This window comes from Bidens hawaiensis, unplaced genomic scaffold, assembly GCF_021521415.1.
Source record: "Bidens hawaiensis isolate Kalapana, Puna unplaced genomic scaffold, B.hawaiensis_p1.1 tig00044335_1, whole genome shotgun sequence".
In the NCBI taxonomy this organism is placed as follows: domain Eukaryota; kingdom Viridiplantae; phylum Streptophyta; class Magnoliopsida; order Asterales; family Asteraceae; genus Bidens; species Bidens hawaiensis.
The window spans coordinates 22,764-44,448 of NW_027497887.1; the positions used below are offsets into that span (position 1 = coordinate 22,764).

At 35.7% G+C, this 21,685-nt stretch overlaps 1 protein-coding gene across 1 annotated transcript; it reads right to left on the minus strand.

Annotated features, from left to right (window-relative positions):
- Nucleotides 1-16,159: 16,159 nt before the first annotated feature.
- LOC143594934 (uncharacterized) lies at nt 16,160-16,462 on the minus strand. The gene has a single exon (XM_077074113.1). The coding sequence runs from the start codon at nt 16,460-16,462 to the stop codon at nt 16,160-16,162; it is 303 nt and encodes a 100-aa protein (XP_076930228.1).
- Between the last annotated feature and the right edge of the window lie 5,223 nt (nt 16,463-21,685).

The following is a 21,685-nucleotide window of genomic DNA, read 5'->3' on the forward strand; positions in this document are numbered from 1 at the left end:
GCACAATATAAAAAACCCACTATTATTTTTTTATTTTTATATAAAAGTATGATATTCGTATTAAAAATAAAAAAAACGTTTATTATTATGATGAATTTTTTTTAAAAAAAAATGTTGTATGAAAAAGTTATGGACGTTTTAAAATAGTGAAATAATTGACATGTGTCTTGCATGTGGAGAGAGAAAGTCATCATAAGTGGATTATTACCTTAATGCTTTTCTCATCAATTTTTATAGTTAAATTATTTTCTATCATCCGAATTTAAGATCAATGAATTAGATTATTTCTCACCCTTCTAATTTTTGTTGTAATTTGTTAAATTAATCCCTTTAAAATATAAGTAGACTGTTAATAAATAAATAAAACTAATCTAATCTAACTATACTATTAAAGCAAAATAATTTTTTCACATGCCATCATTCTAGGTCTTCCACATAGGATGCCACCATAGATGTCATGTGAGCAGTCTCCTATTTTATCATCTCTTCTTCTAAACACAATATGGGACATGAACCCGTTTAGTTATGTTATAACCCATGACCCTATTTCTCTTCAAATACAACCCATCTTCATATGACAGTAACACTTTTAAAATTTTGAAAAATAATGTGTGATACAATTCTTAAACCCAAGACCTCATGTTTCAAACTAAAGAAGCTTACCAACTTCACTTAAATAGTTATTGTGTTATATTTCTTGACTTATAAATGATATATTATTAATTCACTTATAATTAATACTAGAAAATCATTAAACATTTAAGTCAACATCCAATGTTGTATTCAAAGAGGGTTTTAGTGATTTATGAATCTAATCTAATCTAATCTAATCTAATCTAATCTAACTATATTATTAAAGCAAGATGATTTTTCCATATGACATCATTCTAGACCTTCCACATAGGATGCCACATAGATGCCATGTGAGCAGTTTCCTATTTTCTCATCTATTCTTCTAAACACTATGGGGCATAAACCCGTTTAGTTATGTTATAACCCATGACCCGGTTTCTCTTCAAATACAACCCATCTTCATATGTCATGTGAGCAGTCTCCTATTTTATCATCTCTTCTTCTAAACACAATATGGGACATGAACCCGTTTAGTTATGTTATAACCCATGATCCTATTTCTCTTCAAATACAACCCATATTTATATGACAGTAACACTTTTAAAATTTTGAAAAATAAATTATTGTGTGATACAATTTTTGAACCCAAGACCTCATGTTTCAAACTAAAGAAGCTTACCAACTTCACTTAAGTAGTTATTGTGTTGTATTTCTTGACTTATAAATGATATATTATTAATTCACTTATAATTAATACTAGAAAATCATTAAACATTTAAGTCAACATCCAATGTTGTATTCAAAGAGGGTTTTAGTGATTTATGAATCTAATCTAATCTAATCTAATCTAATCTAACTATAGTATTAAAGCAAGATGATTTTTCCACATGGCATCATTCTAGGCCTTCCACATAGGATGCCACATAGATGCCATGTGAGCAGTTTCCTATTTTCTCATCTATTCTTCTAAACACAATATGGGGCATGAACCCGTTTAGTTATGTTATAACCCATGACCCGATTTCTCTTCAAATACAACCCATCTTCATATGACAGTAACACTTTGTAAAATTTTGAAAAATAAATTATTGTGTGATACAAGTCTTGAACCCAAGACCTCATGTTTCAAACTAAAGAAGCTTACTAACTCCACTTAAGTAGTTATTGTGTTGTATTTCTTGACTTGTAAATGATATATTTTTAATTCACTTATAATTAATACTAGAAAATCATTAAACATTTAAGTCAGCATCCAATGTTGTATGCAAAGAGGGTTTTAGTGATTTATGAATTGTATATTTTGTTTATCATTATTAATATAACTATACTATTAAAGTAAGATGATTTTTCCATATGACATCATTCTAGGCCTTCCATATAGGATGCCACATAGATGTCATGTGAGCAGTTTATTCTAAACACAATATGGGACATGAACCCGTTTAGTTATGTTATGTTATAATCCATGACCTGATTTCTCTTCAAATACAACCCATCTTCATATGACAGTAACACTTTGTAAAATTTTGAAAAATAAATTATTGTGTTATATAAGTCTTGAACCCAAGTCCTCATATTTCAAACTAAAAAAGCTTACCAACTCTACTTAAATAGTTATTGTGTTGTAATTTTTGACTTATAAATAATATATTATTAATTCACTTATAATTAATACTAGAAAATCATTAAACATTTTAGTCAGTATCCAATGTTGTATTCAAAGAGGGTTTTAGTGATTTATGAATTGTAAATTTTGTTTATCATTATTAATATCTTATGAATCTATAAGGTATGTTGGCGTATATATTTTTAAATTTAACTTTTTTTGTTGTTTTTTAACCATCTGTGTATCACACGGGCCCTATCCTAGTAAATAAATAGAGGATAATCGATATACATTAATTAGTGTTCATGAACTTGGCGTAGCTGATACCATAAAACAGCTCACAGTATTATTGAATGCTTGAGGAATGGTCCCAAAAGTTGCTTTGAAAACATAGTTACAAATTTTAAATGGTACTTCCTTCTTTCTTATTTTTTTAAGCCAACTTTATAAAAACAAAATGCACGGCTTATAAGTAGCAGCAAGACGTCCCAAACATATAGATACTAAACAAACCGAAAACAACTAAAATCTATAAGAGAGCATACAAAAGGAGATCTATATCGAAAGATTAATATAATTGAACTTATGCATCTCTAATTCATCACCCTAACATCATAACATTTTATTTTTAACCCTTTCAAACAGTGTACTTTTACTTGGTATTACAAAATTAAATGCAGATATAAGTAATTAAAATATATTTGGTATTACAAAATTATGCTATATGTATATTATATATAGGGGCATTTACATATTTCCCCTTCCTACACTTTGAAATTACATGTTTTTTCAAACCATGCTTAAATAAAATTGTACATTTTGCATTAAAAACTTGTATTTTAGAAAAATAAGTAATTTCAAAGTTTAGAAAGGAAAAATATGTAAAAATCCCTTCATAATAACTTTAGAATTTATGACATGCTGTATATAATATTACATTTATTTATGATGATTTTTTTAACGACAAAATGTCACTCATAATGTACCTTTGTCCTTAGATAAATAATCCTAAAATGGGTCATGCTAGGGATACCTCACTTTTTGCTAAAACACCCACCAATACGCCCGTATAGCACTATACGTGACGTATTGGTTGGTTTTTCTAGAAAAAACCACCAAACTTGTCTTATTATCAAAAGGGGCGTATAGCCCTACACGCCGCCTCTGATATATTTTTTTTAAAATTTATTATTTGTTATTATTATTATTGTTGTTGTTATTATTATCATTATTATTTGTTATTATTATTATTTAATATTATTATTATTATTATTATTACTGTTATAATTCCGATGAGGGTGCTGTAACATCTCGGATTTTTCGTATTTGTATTCATTAAACCGATTCGGGATCGTAATTCGGATCTTTCGAACTATTTAAAACTTGTATTTATTGGTATTTAACTTGGTTTAACTTATTTTATAATTTCATAACTTTCAATTATGCCAAATGTCCCTTAGAAACCTTTAAAATCGCTTAAAAAGGCTAAAAATCGCATTTTCGGGAACTACAGGCTAAAGTCAAACATCTTTGACTAGTCAATTTCTCATGCTTCTGGTCGGAACCGACTTTCGGTCTAGAAGACTTTTATTTTTGTAACAAAATTTTAAGGCTACTGATCAAAACCCGACTTCCGACTCGCTGTTCAGATTCTGGTCAGTACCAGCTCGCTTAAACGTTTAATTTAACATAACCGGAGTTCTAAACATCCGTTTGGATCGATTCCAGTGACATTTTAGAACCCGAAACTTTGAGATATGATAATATAAGTAAAAACGAACTTAATGCCGCTGGATCGATCCAAAAGGATGTTTAGAACCCCGGTTATGTTAATAAAAACAATAAATAATAACAATAATAATAACAAATAATAAATTAAAAAAAATATATCAGAGGCGATATATAAGACTATACACCCCTTCTGATAATAAGACAAAAAACATAATAAGACAAAATTGATGGTTTTTTTAAGAAAAAACAACCAATACGCCTCGTATACAGCTATACGGGACGTATTGATGGGTGCTTTAGCAAAAAGTGGGGTGTCTGTAGAAAACCCCTCCTAAAATACTCTTTTGCCAAGTTTGAAAGGCATGTGCCTCTAGCAAACTATTTACAATGATTTTTAATAACTAGTTTACATCACTGATCACTTTCAAAAAAATACTACAAGATTTAAGGTACAACAATTGTTAGAAGTTAGTTTATCGTGAACAAAATAAAATACTTAAATTGGATACACTTAACTAAACTATACTATTAATAAAATAAAACATTTATCAATGCCCAATGAAATGGTGGTTCATTTGATAAAGGCAAAATATTTAAAAGACGATAAGGATATTAAAAGAAAAATCGCTGTTCAAAAAATAAAATAAAATATTTGGCATACATAATTTTGTACTTAGAATAAAATTAAAAAAAGTTTTGTGTACTTCTAATACATAATTTTGTACTTTTAAAGCATATAGACATCATAAAACTAATCAAATTTGATGAATTTATGAAGATGTTCAACTTTGTACGCAAGTGATATATCCATTCTTAACCACTCAAATATGAGACGAAATAAATGTGACAAAATATACTATTATTAAATATTTTGATTTCTATATGTTGAATTTTATAATTTATTGATGCATTTGGCTGTCTGATTGAAACGTTTATCAACCCATCGGCACCAAGTGACCGGAAGTAGTATTAAATATAGTCTTTCATTGTTTTGGTGAGCATGCGCATTTGAAAATGATATTCTTCTACCCGGGCCCTTCGTCTCTTGTCTGACAATTATGATTTTTGTATTTACCTTTCAAGTAACAAATCACCTTGCTGTGGTGCCGATGCAACTGAACAAATTCAGTCATTATTGGTTAAGTTCATTTCGAACAGTCACCAAAACAAAAATATAGATTTATAAACTTCCAAAATTTAGCACACTCACAGTTTATGATCAAAGTGACATGAATTTCATCGATTTCGGTTAAATTTTTTACAGCACCGACATTGAACCTGTACAATAAGTTAGTAAACGTCTAAAATGGTAGCTATATTTGTATAGCATACAAAAGAAAAAAAATTAGAATTACATTTATTTGGTGGGTACAGTTGACGTGAACAAGTTTGCTAAATTATTTTATTTTTTGAAATCTAAACTTTTTCAACCTTCACTGTCATTTTTAGCCAAAAGACCGGTCTGACCGGTTCGGTCGGTTGAACTAGTTGACCGTTCGATTCACTGTCCAATCTGATTATGAAAACATTGTGTACAACTACATATTTATATTTGCCTTTGAAACCTAGGAAACATATATTTGGGATGTTACACGTGTAATTTTATTAATTCGTCAATAAGTTCATACAATTGTAACTGTTTTCTAGCCATAACATTAATAGTTTAAACCAGTGGCGGAGCCATATCGTGGCCACTGGGTTCGGCCTAACCTGTTATTTTTTCAGTATATATAACTTATAGTATCGAAACAACGAGCGAACTCATTTTTTTTCGGCGAGCGAATCCGGTGTCATTAAAAACGATATTCGAACAATTAATTATGAAAATATTAGTTAAATTATTTTTAGTAATGCATATTTTTTTATAAAATATAATACACTTTAAAATTTTTTAAAAAACATTATAAATGGACAATAATAACCCATATAAATATATTATAAAAATAATGTTTAAATTATCCATAGAATTGCCCAGTAAACCCAACCTAATTAACATTCTTAAGGATTACAACTAAGTGAAAATAAATAAAAGCACAAAAACAACATCCATCACCCCAACGATCGATAAATTATGTTTCTATCGACCAAACAACCATCACCTTCGCAGTTCGTCTCAAGGCTTCAACCATCGCCTTACATGTCGAACTTCAACCAGATGACAACAACGGCCGGCCGACCGACTCTTTTTTAGTTTCTTTGATTACTTCAAGTCTTCAATCGATCCAGACCTCGTAACGAATCTTATATGATTTTGCGTAATTAGAAAGGTGACGACTATATATAATGCTTTCATTTTTTATACTGAAAACGAGTTCATTTTTAAAGTCATGATTGAAGATGTTATGAACCGTTTTCAAAACATGAAAATACGTAAGGAACAATTATAATATATAATATCTTTTTTATTAAATACTACTTTGTATTTTAATGAATGCTGACGATGTATATTTATTATTATAGTGATATTGTAGTTTATTTATATCAAGGAATAACGGACCCAACCCGACCCATTTGAGCCCAGAAACTTTAACGTCAGAAAAAAAAATTGAGCACCAAAAATCAAAATCCATAAGAAAAATTCCTGACTCCGTCACTGGTTTAAACGTACAATTGTAATCACACAAGTTGTTCATTCATCCAACTTGGACACCTTGGACACCCCATTGTACGTTAGGCTCGTTGTCAAACTAATCTCACACGGCAACGTAGGTAGACGTACAATTCTGAACTTGATAGATGCACATTACAAACTAAAGCTCTTTGACATATAGAACATAAATAATTAATACCTTAACCGAATTTGAAATAATAATTTTGATTTTATATAAATTGCATCATGTCATAATATAGCTATAATTAACACAAGATAACACAAGATTGACGTGTACAAAAGGTGTGTATTCTCTTGAACAACAAAGATCAAAGATGGTATTAACTATTTATACTACAAGATCACAAAAATGCTTTTTAAATGTATATACATGTTTGAAAAATAGTTCATCCACATAACCTACGATAGTGATTCATAAAAGCTATGGGGGTGATTTATAAAAAGCTATATACGGTGGTGATTCACAAAAACTATGGTGGTGATTCATAATATCTATGGTAAAGGTTCATAACATTTCATAAGTTATTAAGTATATTAAAGATATTTGAGTTTAAAAAAATCGGCAGAACTAGGAGTAAACCATAAAAGTCAACATGGAAGCCTGCTTTGGATATATATATATATATATATATAGGGAGAGGATCACGAGAAAACTCACATTTAGAGAGAAAATTTAAAAACTCCTAAAAACTTCTAAAGAATTATTTTTAATTAAAAATAAAAAAATATTTTCAAAATTCTGTTTTAGCCATTATTCTTATATTTTCTTATATTTCACTCGAAAAAAATAAAAAACCCGCTGTAATGCACATACGTATTACTGTGCGATACCGTTGTATTACACATGTGTATTACTATGTATTTTTGAGTTTAATAGTGTTTTATTGCATATATTCAATATTTGTGTATTATATATGTGTAGTAGTGTTGTATTATATGAAAAAAAATAATAATAACATAAAAGTCGATGTGGTGCACATGTACGTTAATGTTGTATTACACATACGTACTAATGTGTCTTCGATGTGTGTATTAGTCTTATATTACATATATATAATAGTGTGTATCAAATATGTGCAATAGTGTTGTATTCTATGCAATATAAACACTTTTGCATATATGCAATGCACACTATTACACATGCGCACTATACCGACGAGATTACCGACAAGTTTATTATTTTTTTATTTATTTTTTTTTGAACCAATAACAACATATAAGAATAATGGAAAAAAAAGAAACTTTAAAAAAAAAATTAAAAAAAAAGTTAAAAATAGTTTTTTAGAAATTTTTAGGAGTTTTTAAGTTTTCTTTTTAAAAGGAGTTTTTACTAGAACCCACCCCTATATATAAATATAAATATATATATATATATATATATATATATATATATATATATATATATATATATTTTTGAAGGGCTACACACACCTCTATCTTTTCTCCTACTCCTAAATAACTACAAAAGAAAATCTACTATTATGTCAGATTTTGATACTCTAGTCTTCATTCTCAAAGACAAGAGCCTTTACTACCCAGTCAAGACCGGAATAACTCCATTTTGACTACACAGTCACTTTTACTTGATAACCAAGTCGAAACTGTAAAGAATATTATTCTAGCGGGTTTGAGTTAATATAATAATAATAGTTGTTTTGGTAAAAAATTACCCAAAAACAAATTTGTGAACAAATCTAATATGTGAAGTAATGTGTTCTTCAATAAAACGGTGAATAAATGCGGTAAAAGTAAATGGTTGACACACGATGTAACGAGGAAATACCTTAGATCCTGGTGAAGATCCTCGAAAAAAAAACCTTGGCAGGGGAAAATTATCCACTGCCTCAATTTATTAATGATGAACAAAGATTACAGCTCGAGAACTTTGATGAAAACGATGACTAGAGTACAATTGTGAGTAGAAGTAAAAAAACAACTAACTATCCAACTATTCCGGGAACCCTAGCTCTTGTGACCGCTGGTATAATGGGTTACTGTGACATTCGTCAATTTCGGGTATTGTTTGTATTCGTTTTTGTATTTGTTTATTATGTAAACCGACCCGATTTGTAAACCGATGCTTATGTTATAATCAAAATGATGGATTTATGTTACAATATTGTTTCACACTTGTTGGGTCTTGAAAAAATCCTATTTTTATTTTTATTTTTATTTATTTATTTATTTTTTTGTTGTTTTGTGTTTTTATCTTGATCCATTTTGCATGAAAACTCTTGTGTCTCACACCCATATTTGACCACCAACATTACCCTATATATACACCACCTTTCCTCTTCATTTTCCCTTGCTACAACTCCAAAAAAAAAAAAAACTCTCTCAAACATCAAAGATTCAAGGTTATCTTCTTAAGTGTTCTTGAAGGATTTTGGTCTTTCATCTTAATTAGTTTATGTAGCCTTATTAATATTTGTTTATGGTTGTGCAACATATATATAATACACACCCCTTGTTTACCTTTGGTAGTTACTTCTCCGATTCCGGTCGGTGAGGTTTCGGACCCCATAAGGCAAGGCTTCATGGAGGACTTCGTGTCCTTGATATATATACATCTATATAACTTGTTCATACATATTAATTTTTTCTTATTTTAGTTTGTTGGTCATGTTTACAAGTTCCATGGTTATCGGTTTTTAAAAGTCTATGCTTCGGTTTAACCGTAAATAGCTCTAAACCGTAAACCGAACTTTGTTACTAGTTTTGTTTGTTTAAACATACTTAGTGTTAGATCTAAGTTTCTAAAATCATTTTTACAAATTCTATGGTTATGGGTTTGTAGAATCTTACCTCGGTCTTAACCCGAAACACGATCCAAACCGAAAACCGAACTTTTGTTTAAAGACTTTATTGTTAACTTTTGGTATTTTTTTATTTGTACATTATTATACAAGTTCTTTAGTGTTTGGACATGTGGAAACCATCTATGAACTTGTTGTGAGATGGAAACCGAACCAAACCGATTCTTGCTCGCTTAAGACACACAAGTGTGTTTTTTTAGCCATCAAGACTTGTATATTTCTTTAAAAATAGTTACAAATTGATTTTTAAATATTTTCTTAAGTACTTGGAAATGTTGGATCCAACTTGATCTCATAACAAAGTTTGGACCGACAAAACCGAACACTCGCTTAACGTGCGTTGTTAGTTCTAAAACAATGGAACTACATACTTGGTTAAGTCTTATTAAATTTTATTGAGTTATCTCATAACATTCAATATTTTGGAAAGTTGACTTTGGGTTTGACCAATTATCAAGACCCGAACCGACAACCCGAACACTCGATAAAAAAAACCCGTTTTAGTATCTTTATTCCAAAGGGATTTGCATTCTTGCATTTTACCCACCTTATTACTTAACATAGGTTGAGTAAATATTAAGGTTAGATACTTTAACCCGGTTTCGAGCAAACTTACATTTTTAAAGGGTTATTATTATAAATTCTTAAATAGTCACATTTTAAATCTTGAACTTTAATTATTTACATTTCTCAACATTTATTTTGTTTAAAGACCTTCAAGACAACCTTTCTAAATTCAAGACTTCTTTTCTTTTTAGGCATTGTGCGTTAAACTCGTCGTTCCGACAAATCTCCAAATTATCATCTTTCAAGTTTACCACTTGAAGGTGAGTACTTCATACCCCATTTTCCATCTTTTATTTTGGGGGTGACATTTCATACTTATTCAACAAAATGCTTTATATTTGAATCTTAAACCACAAATGTAGTTGTATACTTTACCTAAATAATTGCTTGATTTGGTGTTCTATGCTTATATGCCTATGTGTTTATCGCTTTTAGTTGGTGGAACTATAAAATCCTAGACTATTTGGCATCCCCTTATAGCAAGGTGTCGTTAACGTAATGCAATTAACGATAACTATAAAATCCTAGACTATTTGGCATCCCCTTATAGCTAGGTATCGCTAATGTGTCTAGCGATATCTATTTATCCAAATTACCACTTTTATTTATCGTTTCATATGCAAGTTTTGTGGCTATCTTTATTATATACTAATATGATTAAACTTATGAATTGCTCACCGACCTTTGTGTTGACAAACTTTATTTTATGAAATGTTGCAGGTTTGCATCTTGGTTGATTTATGATTGTGAAGAAAACGACATCAAAGACCTTAGGATATTAGTAAAAATGAACAATATCAATTTGCCATATTTTGTGATATCTTGTTTATGGTTATTTTATGGATAATTGTTATGTGACATTTTCGATGTTGTGAAATGAAATGAGTTTATTAAATACTGTCACTTTAATTAGTGTCATGTGCTTATGGACAATCGTTACACCTCGGCATGTTCCGCCGCCTTTGGTCGGGGTGTGACAGTTACAATGACTTCTAAATAAGAATTTATAGTTTTTAAACTAACATTGAATTTTCCAAAACTATATTAAAATGTTGTTTGTCAATCTTATTTCGGATCATTAAAGGACGTGATTGATTAAGAAGTAACTTCTGAATTATTCAGCATGTCTCTGAAACTTAATCATTAAAAGGCTCCATAAATTATTAAGATATGCTTTTTTTTACTAAATAAAAAACACTCCCTATTTTCAATTTATTCTCTAAATGAAAAAAATTGTAGCTCACCTCATCAATAATTTGCCATTGCTAAAAACACACATATATACATAATGTTGTAAAACTTTCGAGTAGGCGGCCGACTACTCCTCGATTACTCCCCGCCTAGATCGAGTACTTCTTGCCTCGGCCGAATACTTCTTAGGTATTTTCCGAGTAATCCCCGACTATTCCGAGTACTCGCAACTCCCCAGTCGACCGCCTAGTAACGCCTAATGACTTTTACAACATTGTATACATATATGATATTTTTTTTCTTCATGTTTTTGCGATAATTAAACATTATGCTTGGAATATTTTCGTGTGGTTTAAAGATGACACCAATCTACAACCACAACGATAATCATATTATTAATTAACATATCCTTTTCAACAATAATTGGTTAAGATTCTTAATCTTAGTCACGTCTCAACTTATCCTCACCAATTATTCCTTAGGCTGAGGGGTGTGGGGGGCTTTAATGAGGGTTTTAGTGGGGGCTCCAACCAATAATATTATGACGTTTGGCAGAGAGAGAAACTGGATAAGGGGGTTGTTGGAGCCCCCGTTGGAGCCCTGACCCCTGGTGTGGAGGGGCTCCAGCAGGGGCTCCAGCGAAAATTTTTTATTTTATTTTTTTTATAAATATATTCAAACAACGACATTTTTTTTGTGTTAGTTTTGAGAAGATTTTAGGAGGAAAGGTGTATAATTGTGAAATGAAGTATATTTTATAAAGGTATATATTTATAGTTTAAGAAAATATTTTTTTTTAATTTAATATGAGCTCAACGGCTCTTTTCCGTAAACCTATATAGAAAATATATTTTTTTTTTTGTTTTTTTCGGCTCCCAACGGTCCAAAATACCTCAAAAGGTGTGCTCCTCTCTCTCTTCTCCCGCTAACCAGCTCACGCCTGCATTATTTTTCGCGTTAGCGCCCCGTTAGCGCCCCGGTGGTGTGGTGTTAGCGCCTGGGGGCGCGAGCGGAGGGGCTCTAGCGCCCCCGTTGAAGCCCCACACCCATCAGCCTTACAATAATCCGATGGTTATACTTTCATTAATTCTCAGTTCTCGTTCGTGACATTTGGACGCTTCTAATCATTGGTTTCCATGGCCTTTGTTTTTAGTATTATTATATATAATAATTGTATTTTTAAATATAATTAGTTAAAATTTGGAATGTTTGAACTTTGTACCTTTATGAGGTTTTATAGATGCATAAAATAATCGCTAAAACTTTGAATTTACTTATTATCATTCTATTTTAAAATGCTTTATCACCAATCTCTCATTGCAAATACTAACATCTCCAAAGCTAAAACATACAAACCTTATTAAGTCTCAACTCAGCATGTTACATCATATCCTCAAAACCTTATTTTCTATCATAAAGGCATCTTTAATATCCACTGTTTGCTCTCCATGCCACCGTCTCCCCATTCTCTCTCCCCTTTATACAACCCCCCCCCCCCTCCCCACAATATTTACGGAAGGTTGTCCGTGTATCCGGGATAGAAGGCACTCTCTCTTCCAGCAAGGCTCCAGGTCGGATCCATACAGCTTGCCGGAAGACCAGGAAAGATGCTCTAACACCAACTCTCCACAAAACCTCCATCTCATCATCCACGTCCCAAAATCAATTTAATAAATTATTTTTTATATTTTGTACAATAACTTTCTATTTATATTCATATATTCAAATTAACAAATAAATAAATAAAAAACATTTGATGATAATAAAATTTTTTTTTTTAATTTAAAAACATCGAATGACATTAAAAAAATCTTCATAAATATGAAAAAGCATACAAAAAATAGTAAAACACATAATTAAAGACGCGAGAGCGAATTAGACTAGCAATCTGAATTCGTTGAGCGCTCGTCCTCTCACAGATCACCGAATGTCTAACGCGATTCAATCTCACTATTGTACTCCTCCATTGGATCACCGATGTATTTCCCTTCAAAGTCAATAACGTATTCAGCCTTTGAGTTGCAGACGTGCTCGTCTTCGACCTTCGAAACGTACTTGAAGTTGGCCAAAGACCTGACCTAAAGCCCACTTCCAGTCTTTATCAGTCCACGTTTGTGGTTCATCAACGGGCGCTGACGGGTCTGAAGGGAGTACCGGTTCAACACCAGAAGGAGGCGAGTTTGTAGGGTTTACGGGTTCAACAACGGTAGATGTCGGGTTTCCAGAACGTACAAGTTCAACAATGGGAGGTAGCGGTTTAGGAGGGCGTCTGGGTAGAACTACAAGTATACGGTTTTCAAGCCGTATAGGATCGAAGAGGGGGATGAATACCCTCCATCCATATTTGAGATTGAGTGTGCGTTTGTTGAGTTTGAGATGGAATGGTTTGAATGAGAGTGGATGTAAGCTTTATTTGAAAATATGCAATTATTTTTTAAAACCCATAGCTAGCCGTTGGGTTGATTTTTTAAATCGGTTGAAATAGTCGTTGCAGGGCCCACCACCCGTGTTCATCTCTGGCTCCGCTTGACAAACCTCAAATTCATACTTTTGCCGCATGACGTTAAGGGGTCCCTCCCCCTCTCGTTTGTGCAACGCTATCTAATGTAGACGCTTCCAACTCGAATGCCTTAGAGGAGCTCTAATTATTATATATATTATATTATAACTTCTTTACAAGACACAATTTCACTGTTTCTTTAAAATCATGCTTAAACAACTGTATTCTCTGCATCATAATATGTACCTATTTCATTGTGTTCTTTGGATTTCACGTGTACACTTTGGGGCCACCTCATTTCTCTCCAAATAACACGTTTAAACGACTGACTATTTGGTTAAACAATTGTATTCTCTCTCCAACTTCATGATGTTTGGTTTCTGATCACCGGCTTTCGTTTTGGAATCCTTGGTGACACCTCTTCATCTTAGAGCATTCTCATCCAACCCCCTCATTTTATGTGAAGGGTGTTTTTATAATTTAGAGAGTGATTTAGGGTGTTGTGAGTGAAGAGTTTTTATATTTTAGAAAAAGTAGTGATTTTTCTGTATATTTGAAAAGTTACTGTTCACCCTCTATAATTTTTTAATATATTTTGAAAGTGGTTGTGAGTGAAAGAAAAAAAAAAGGTTATGATAAAAGGTATAAAAAGTATTATTTAATTGAATTAGAGAGAGAAAATGTAGTGAATTTTAGTGTAATTTTTGGTTTAGGGATAGGAGATGGAATGAGAATGCTCTTAGGTTACCATTTCTCTATTTCAATGGCCACGGCTCTGCCGTCTACTACCGTCACCATCCTCCCGCCTACATAATGTTGCCAGGTTCCAATTGGAATCCCTTGGCGGTATGACGGCGAGGGTCCGATTGCCGGCAGTATGGGAGACTTCGTCACCGAACCTTTTCTGCATGTCCAGTTGGTGGTGGTTGTCGGGTTCCATTTTGGAACCCTAGGCGGAGACGATTTTGATTTATCTTCATCTCCGGCGTCTCGCGGTGGCTCGCCGTAGACGTCGGCTTCCATCACCGGCAACCCACAATATCGAGGTCATGTGGTGACTCCGGTGGCCGGTCGTTAATAATACCCTCTTTGGTGACTTTGGGTTTTGATTTGACTCTTCACCTTTGGCTGCTTTGATTTTGGGTGAATATGCTTGAATTGTTTTCGGACTATGATGGTTATACACGTGAGTTCTTTTAAAGCTGGGTGTTTCCCCGCCGTTCCGACCAGTGGCGAAGCTTGGGTTTCGTCATGGCGGTAATCGAAGTCACGGACCCAAAAATTTCCAGGTCAGCGATTCGGTTCGTGTCAGTGGTTCGGGCCGTGTCGGTGGTTCGGTTCGGGTCGGATCAAACAATATGACATCCATATATTAAAATTTTTTTTCATTCATTCAAAACGATTGTTCTTACCATTAAAAAAAACTAGACCTAAAATATCCATAATATGATAATAATACGAGAGTTGAGAGGAGGGTGAGTACCTTAGAAGAAGAATTACAAAGCAGCTCGACGACCTTTAAGATTTTTGAATTCTTCAATTATGGATTCCGAATCAAATGTTTCAGCAATGTCTTTTTCATCATACAATACCTATTACAAGCTTAATTGACTAATTTTCCTAAATCCCCAATTCACAATTACAAACCCTAATTTTATAATCATTGATTTAACAACACAATAACACAAAGGAAGAGCAGATAAAGTATTACCTTGCGGTGGTGGATGAGCGGGGATGAGCGGCCACGGTGGATGAGCGTGGACGGCGGTGGGTCGGTGGCGGTGGCGATTGGCAAACAGAAGGCAGAAGGGAAAGGAAGCAGGTGAGGGCGTGCGTGAGACTGAGGCCGATCCTTTTTTTTTAATTCCCATTTGTTTTTTGTTTTTATTTAAAGTTATGTTATCCAATAATTTACAACAAGCCCCCTCCAAATTTGAGTGCTATTAAAAACTAAGCTTTTTTACAATTTTTATAACATTTGTTTATAAAAAACGTGATGTTTTATGAAAAAATCAAACGATTGGGTATTATATTCATAAAAAAAATTGGTGGTGACCGGTAGCTCTTTGGAAAAATAATTTGGCAGTGACCGCGCTTAATACCTATAAAAATTTTCGGGAAAAATCGCGAAATTTACCCTATTAACGGAGAAAACGGCAGCGACCGGGGCCACTCTGGGTCCCTCTAAAGCTGCGCCCCTGGTTCCGACTGTCTATGGTGGCAGCGGAGGACCTACAACGTGTAGTGCCCTTACTCTATTGTGACCTCAGGTGCAGTGCACATGTCGATGAGATGCATGTTGGTCCGCTTGGGTTTTAGAAAGGCTGTGATGGTTTTCTGATCCTCTATTGTGAACACATGTGACATTAGGTAAAGTGCACGTAAGGTGTTTGACAAAAGGCTTTAATGACTTTACTACACCTTTTGGGTCTACGTAAGGCAATGATGATGACGGACTCTTGGCGTGGCAACGGTGGTGCTTGGAAACAAGCAATTAAATAATAATACCTTATCGCCTTTCTTGAACTGTTTGCCTCCTTTCAATCGTCAATTATGTAAAGCTTTCATCTTTCTTTGATGTTCAACGATCGAGAATATGCCGCATCCCGAAGCTCTTTCAACTCGTGAATCTGAAAATATCTTTTCCTCGCGGCCTCGGTAAGATCGACATTTATCATCTTCAACGCCCAGTACGCACGATGCTCCAACTCAATCGGAATATGACAAGACTTACCATAAACAAGCATAAATGGTGTAGAACCCAACAGAGTCTTATATGCGGTTCGAAATGCCCACAACGCATCATCTAACTTCTCCGACCAATCTTTCCGACTAACCCCAACCGTCTTTTCCAAATTCCTCTTCATCCCTCAATTAGCATTCTCGACTTGACCATTCGTTCGAGGGTGATAGGCAGTAGAGGTATGATGAGTAACCCCATAATGAGCTAACGCCTTCTTCATGACGGTATTACAAAAATGGGTGCCCCGATCACTAATGATAGCTCTCGGAGTACCGAAACGAGTAAACAACTTCTTGAGGAATCTCACAACAACTCGTGCATCATTCGTGGCCAGTGCTTGGGCTTCCACCCACTTCAACACATAATCAATCGCCATCAAGATATACTTATTACCGTTCGACGTGGGAAACGGTCCCATAAAGTCGATGCCCCAAACATCAAAGATTTCAAGAATTTGTATTGTGTTTTGAGGCATCTCATTCTTGGACGAAATATTACCTGTTCTTTGGCACGCATCACAAAGCTTCACAAACTCTTCCGCATCTTTAACAATTGTTGGCCAATAGAACCCATTATCAAGCACCTTCTGCGGCGGTAGCATGTGCACCATAATGACCTCCAGTCAACCTTTCGTGAACATGCTTTAGAATATCCCAACCTTCCTCCTTCGTCACACATCTCCTCAGAATCCGATCTCCACCAATCTTGAACAAAAACGGGTTATCCCACACATACCTATTCACATCCTGGAAGAACTTCCTCTTTTGTTGCGTAGTCATACTCTCCAAAATAAAACCATTAGCCAAATAATTAGCAAAATCAGATAACCATGGTATACCTTGCTTCTCAGCCGCAACAAAGTCGATCGACTCGTGAGGGAATGTATCACCAATCTCCTCCTCACGCAACTCTTCTCTCCTCGGGTCCTCTAAACGGGATAGATGATCAGCTGCTACGTTTTCTACACCCTTCTTATCTTTGATCTCGATGTCAAACTCAGAAAGTATAAGAATCCACCGTATAAGACGAGGCTTCGCGTCCTTCTTCTGAAAGAGAAAACGCAAGGCTGCATGATCGATAAAAACGGTGGTCTTCGAAAGCACGAGGTACGAGCGGAACTTGTCAAATGCGAACACAACGGCTAAAAGCTCCTTCTCAGTGGTGGTGTAGTTTTCTTGAGCATCGTTCAACGTCTTGCTAGCATAATAGATGGGGTGAAAATGTTTATCTCGCCTTGACCCCAAAACCGCTCCAACCGCATAATCACTAGCATCACACATGAGCTCGAACGGAAAACTCCAATCGGGAGAATAAAGAGTGGGAGCACTTACGAGCTTCTCTTTCAAATACGTGAACGCCTTCACACACTCATCATCAAACACAAATGGTACGTCTTTCTCGAGGAGTCGGGTCATCGAGCGGGCAATTTTGGAGAAATCTTTGATAAATCGCCGATTGAACCCTGCATGGCCCAAGAAACTCCTGATTGCCTTCACATTCGTCGGTGGAGGAAGCCCACTTATAGTATCAATCTTCGCCTGATCCACCTCAATACTATCTCTCGATATCTTATGACCCAGCACAATCCCTTCCGTCACCATAAAATGACACTTTTCCCAATTCAACATTAACTTCGTTTCAATGCATCTCTTCAACATCTTCTCAAGATTAGCCATACACTGATCGAAAGAATTATCGTAAACCAAAAAATCGTCCATAAACACCTCCACGGACGTCTCTATCATATCTTGAAATATGGCTACCATACAACGTTGAAATGTAGCCAAAGCGTTACATAGTCCAAATAGCATGCGACGGTACGGAAACGTGCCATAGGGACATGTAAAAGTTGTCTTCTCTTGGTATTCCGATGCAATGGGAATTTGAAAATAACCCGAAAACCCGTCAAGAAAACAATAAAACTGCTGACCTGCCAACCGCTCCAACATCTGACCAATAAACAGCAAGGGAAGTGGTCCTTCTGGGTGGCATCATTTAACCTCCGGTAATCAATACACACACGCCAACCCGTAACCGTACGCGAAGGGATAAGCTCATTCTTCTCATTCATCACGATGGTCATACCTCCCTTCTTCGGAATAACTTGGGTCGGGCTTACCCATGGGGAATCGAAAATCGGGTAGATCATCCCGATGTCCAACAACTTCAATACCTCATTCTTCACCACCTCTTGCATATTTGGATTGAGACGTCTTTGTGGTTGCACCACCAGCTTGTACTCATCCTCCATTAGAATCAGATGCGTGCAATAAGCGGGGCTAATACCTTGAATATCGGAAAATCTCCATGCAATCGCCCCCTGTGTAGCTTCAACACGTCTATCAACTTTGAATTCTTTTCTTCCGTCAGCTTGGATGATACAATAACGGGCAAGTTCGAGCCCTCGTCAAGATACGCATACTCCAAGTGTTACGGAAGTACTTTCAACTCCAACGGGTAACCCCAAAATCTCAGCCAACTCATCACAAACCGAGTCGTCTTCACACGACTCATCCTCACCCAAATCATCACAATCGACCAAACCATTACTTACCACTAGATCCGTCCCACAAATGTAACCAAATCATTTATCCATACCTTCAATAAACAAGTTAATAAAATAAACCGCATGGCATGGACCACTGAAATCATCTTGATCACTCGGGTGCTTCATCGACCTCGCAACATCATAAGTAATATTTTCATCACCAACCCAAAGCGTGATCTTCCCATCATACACATCGATAAGTGCCTTTGAAGTACGTAAGAACGGACGACCAAGAATAATGGGAATCTTCTCGTCGGCCTCCATATCGAGCACCACAAAATCAACCGGGAACACAAACTTATCCACCTTCACTAGCAAATTCTCAATAATACCTCGCGGATACTTAACCGAATGATCGGCTAACGATAAAGACATGCGAGTCGGTGTAAGCTCGCCTAACTCCAACTTCTCGTACAAGGAATACGACATAAAATTTATACTTGCACCCAAATCCTCCAATGCATGGCTCATCGCATCACTACCAAACAAGCACGAAATCGTAAACACACCCAAATCCGACAACTTATCGGGTACGCGGTTCAACACTACGACCAAACAATCTCCCGTGAGGGGAATCGATGACACCTCCCCCAACCTATCCTTCCTCTTCAACAGGTCCTTTAAGAACTTCGCGTACTTCGGCATGTGTTGGAGGGCTTCAATGAACGGGAGGTTAATCTTCAACTGTCGGAACATATCAAGAAAGTGCCTATACTCCCGCGTATAATTATGGTGTTTCGCGCGAGCGGGATATGGGATACGAGCATGGTCAATCAAAGGTGATGGTCGGACTTCAATCGGCTTCTTCTCTACTGGCGGTGCAACTGGTGCGGTGTTCTGCACTTTACCCGGTACTTCCATCTCGATTTCTTCATCCATCACCTCTTCATCTTCCACTTCAACTTCATTCATTCGCACCTCGGGACCCAAAACCCTACCGCTACGAGTAGTAATCGCCTTTATTTGAGCGGCCGGATTCTGCTGAGTAGATCCTGAAAACTGTCCCGGGGTCTTTCATTCAACTGTCGGGCAAAATCACCAATGGTTCGTTGCATGTCTAGCATAGCTAATTGTTGATTCTACAAAAGCAAATCATGGTCGGCAAGGGTCTTTTGAGTGACTTGATCTCTATTAAGGATTTGCTGCATCATTTCTTCCAATCTTCCCATTCCACTACTCGAATCTTTCCCATTAACCGAACCTTGCTCATTAGAACTTCCAATGTTATACTGACCTTGATTTCGGTTATAGGGAGCTTGGAAGCCAGGTGGCCCACCGGCCGGACGCCAACTCGAATTATTCTGACCTTGATTCTGATTCTTGTAGCTGTTCCAGTTCTGATTGTTGTTGTTGTAAGCGTTAGGGAACCTGTTCTGACTGGCCACAAAATCAACATGTTGATTATTCATCAACGGACAATCCAAGGTACCATGACCACCTCTACACATCTCACACTTATCCACCTTAGTCTTTAACTCTTTTATCTCTCGGGTGAGATTCTCCAAAACAGCAGCCATACTAGTATCCAGATTAACCTGGTGCATACCTCGAGCAGATGAGGGTGTACTGGTGACGGGATTGGAATTCCCGCCTCGTGGCTTCTTCGCGTACTCAGATTGCGCGAAACTTTCAAACATCTCGTTACACTCGGTCACGTTCTTCCTGTCCATCAGATTGCCCTCAGCAGCTGTGTCAAACCTCGCTTGAGCCTCATAAGTAAGCTCATTGTAAAACTTCTCAACAAGGGCCCAAGGGGTGAGCCCATGTTGAGAACAACGGGAAAGCAGATTCTGAAAACGTTCCTAAGCTTGGTAATACGCCTCATCCGGCTCCATGTGGAAGGAGTGGATCTAATCACGGAGGCGAGAGGCCTTAGCAGATGGAAAGTACTTCTTGAGGAATGCATTGCGAAGCGCCTCCAATGTGGTGAATGTTCCAGCATGTTGCGAATCGAGACAAGTGGCGGTACGATCTGAGAGTGTAAACGGGAACAAATGAAAGAAGATCGCATCCTGGTTAGCACCTTGCAAGTTGAACGTTTTGAACACATGGGTCAGACGGTTGATGTGTGCCGATGCATCTTCATCTTCACGGCCATGGAACTGGTGGTGATTGGTGATGTTGTTCATGACATAGTATGGGATTTGCCACGAGTTAGGGTTGTTAATGTCAGGGGCGACAATGGGTGAGTGATCTTCATGGAACCCTTCAAAAGCTTGCTGATACACGGTGCGGTTATTCTCGGCCATTGAAATGGGTCTAGGACTTGGTGGTGGCGAATTTGCGGGTGAATTTGTGGGTGATGATTTGGTGAAGTATCTATGGTGATCGGTTGCTTTTCAGACGATGATGAACTTGAACTGGCTTCGGACTTCAACTGAGTAGATCCAAAGCAATCCAACGGTGGTCCTTGCGAACACAGATGTGGCATGTACCTACAAAACGAAATAAAATAAGTAAGTAGTTTCTAATATAACGACTCCAATACTGAAAATAAATAAACAATTAAAAACAAACTAGACTTAATTTAGACTCCTATGACTCAAACAAAACGAAACAAATAGCACGTATGTAGCAAGTAGGTCCAATCAATGCTGATAACGCAATTGCCAATAGTCCTCGGCAACGGCGCCAAAAACTTGATGAACTTGAAGTAGTTTAATAATTATTAACTAAATTAACTAAAAATAAACACTAAGTAATACTCTAGACTTTCTAAAACTCGACTAAACTACTAACCGGCAAGTGAACCGATCGACTCTAGTAAAGCTAAGTAAGTCCGGATATCGAACCCACGAG

What these genes read in the sequence shown, in the direction of transcription:
- LOC143594934 (XM_077074113.1), bottom strand. Translation starts at nt 16,462, where the DNA reads ATGAAGAGGAATTTGGAAAAGACGGTTGGGGTTAGTCGGAAAGATTGG.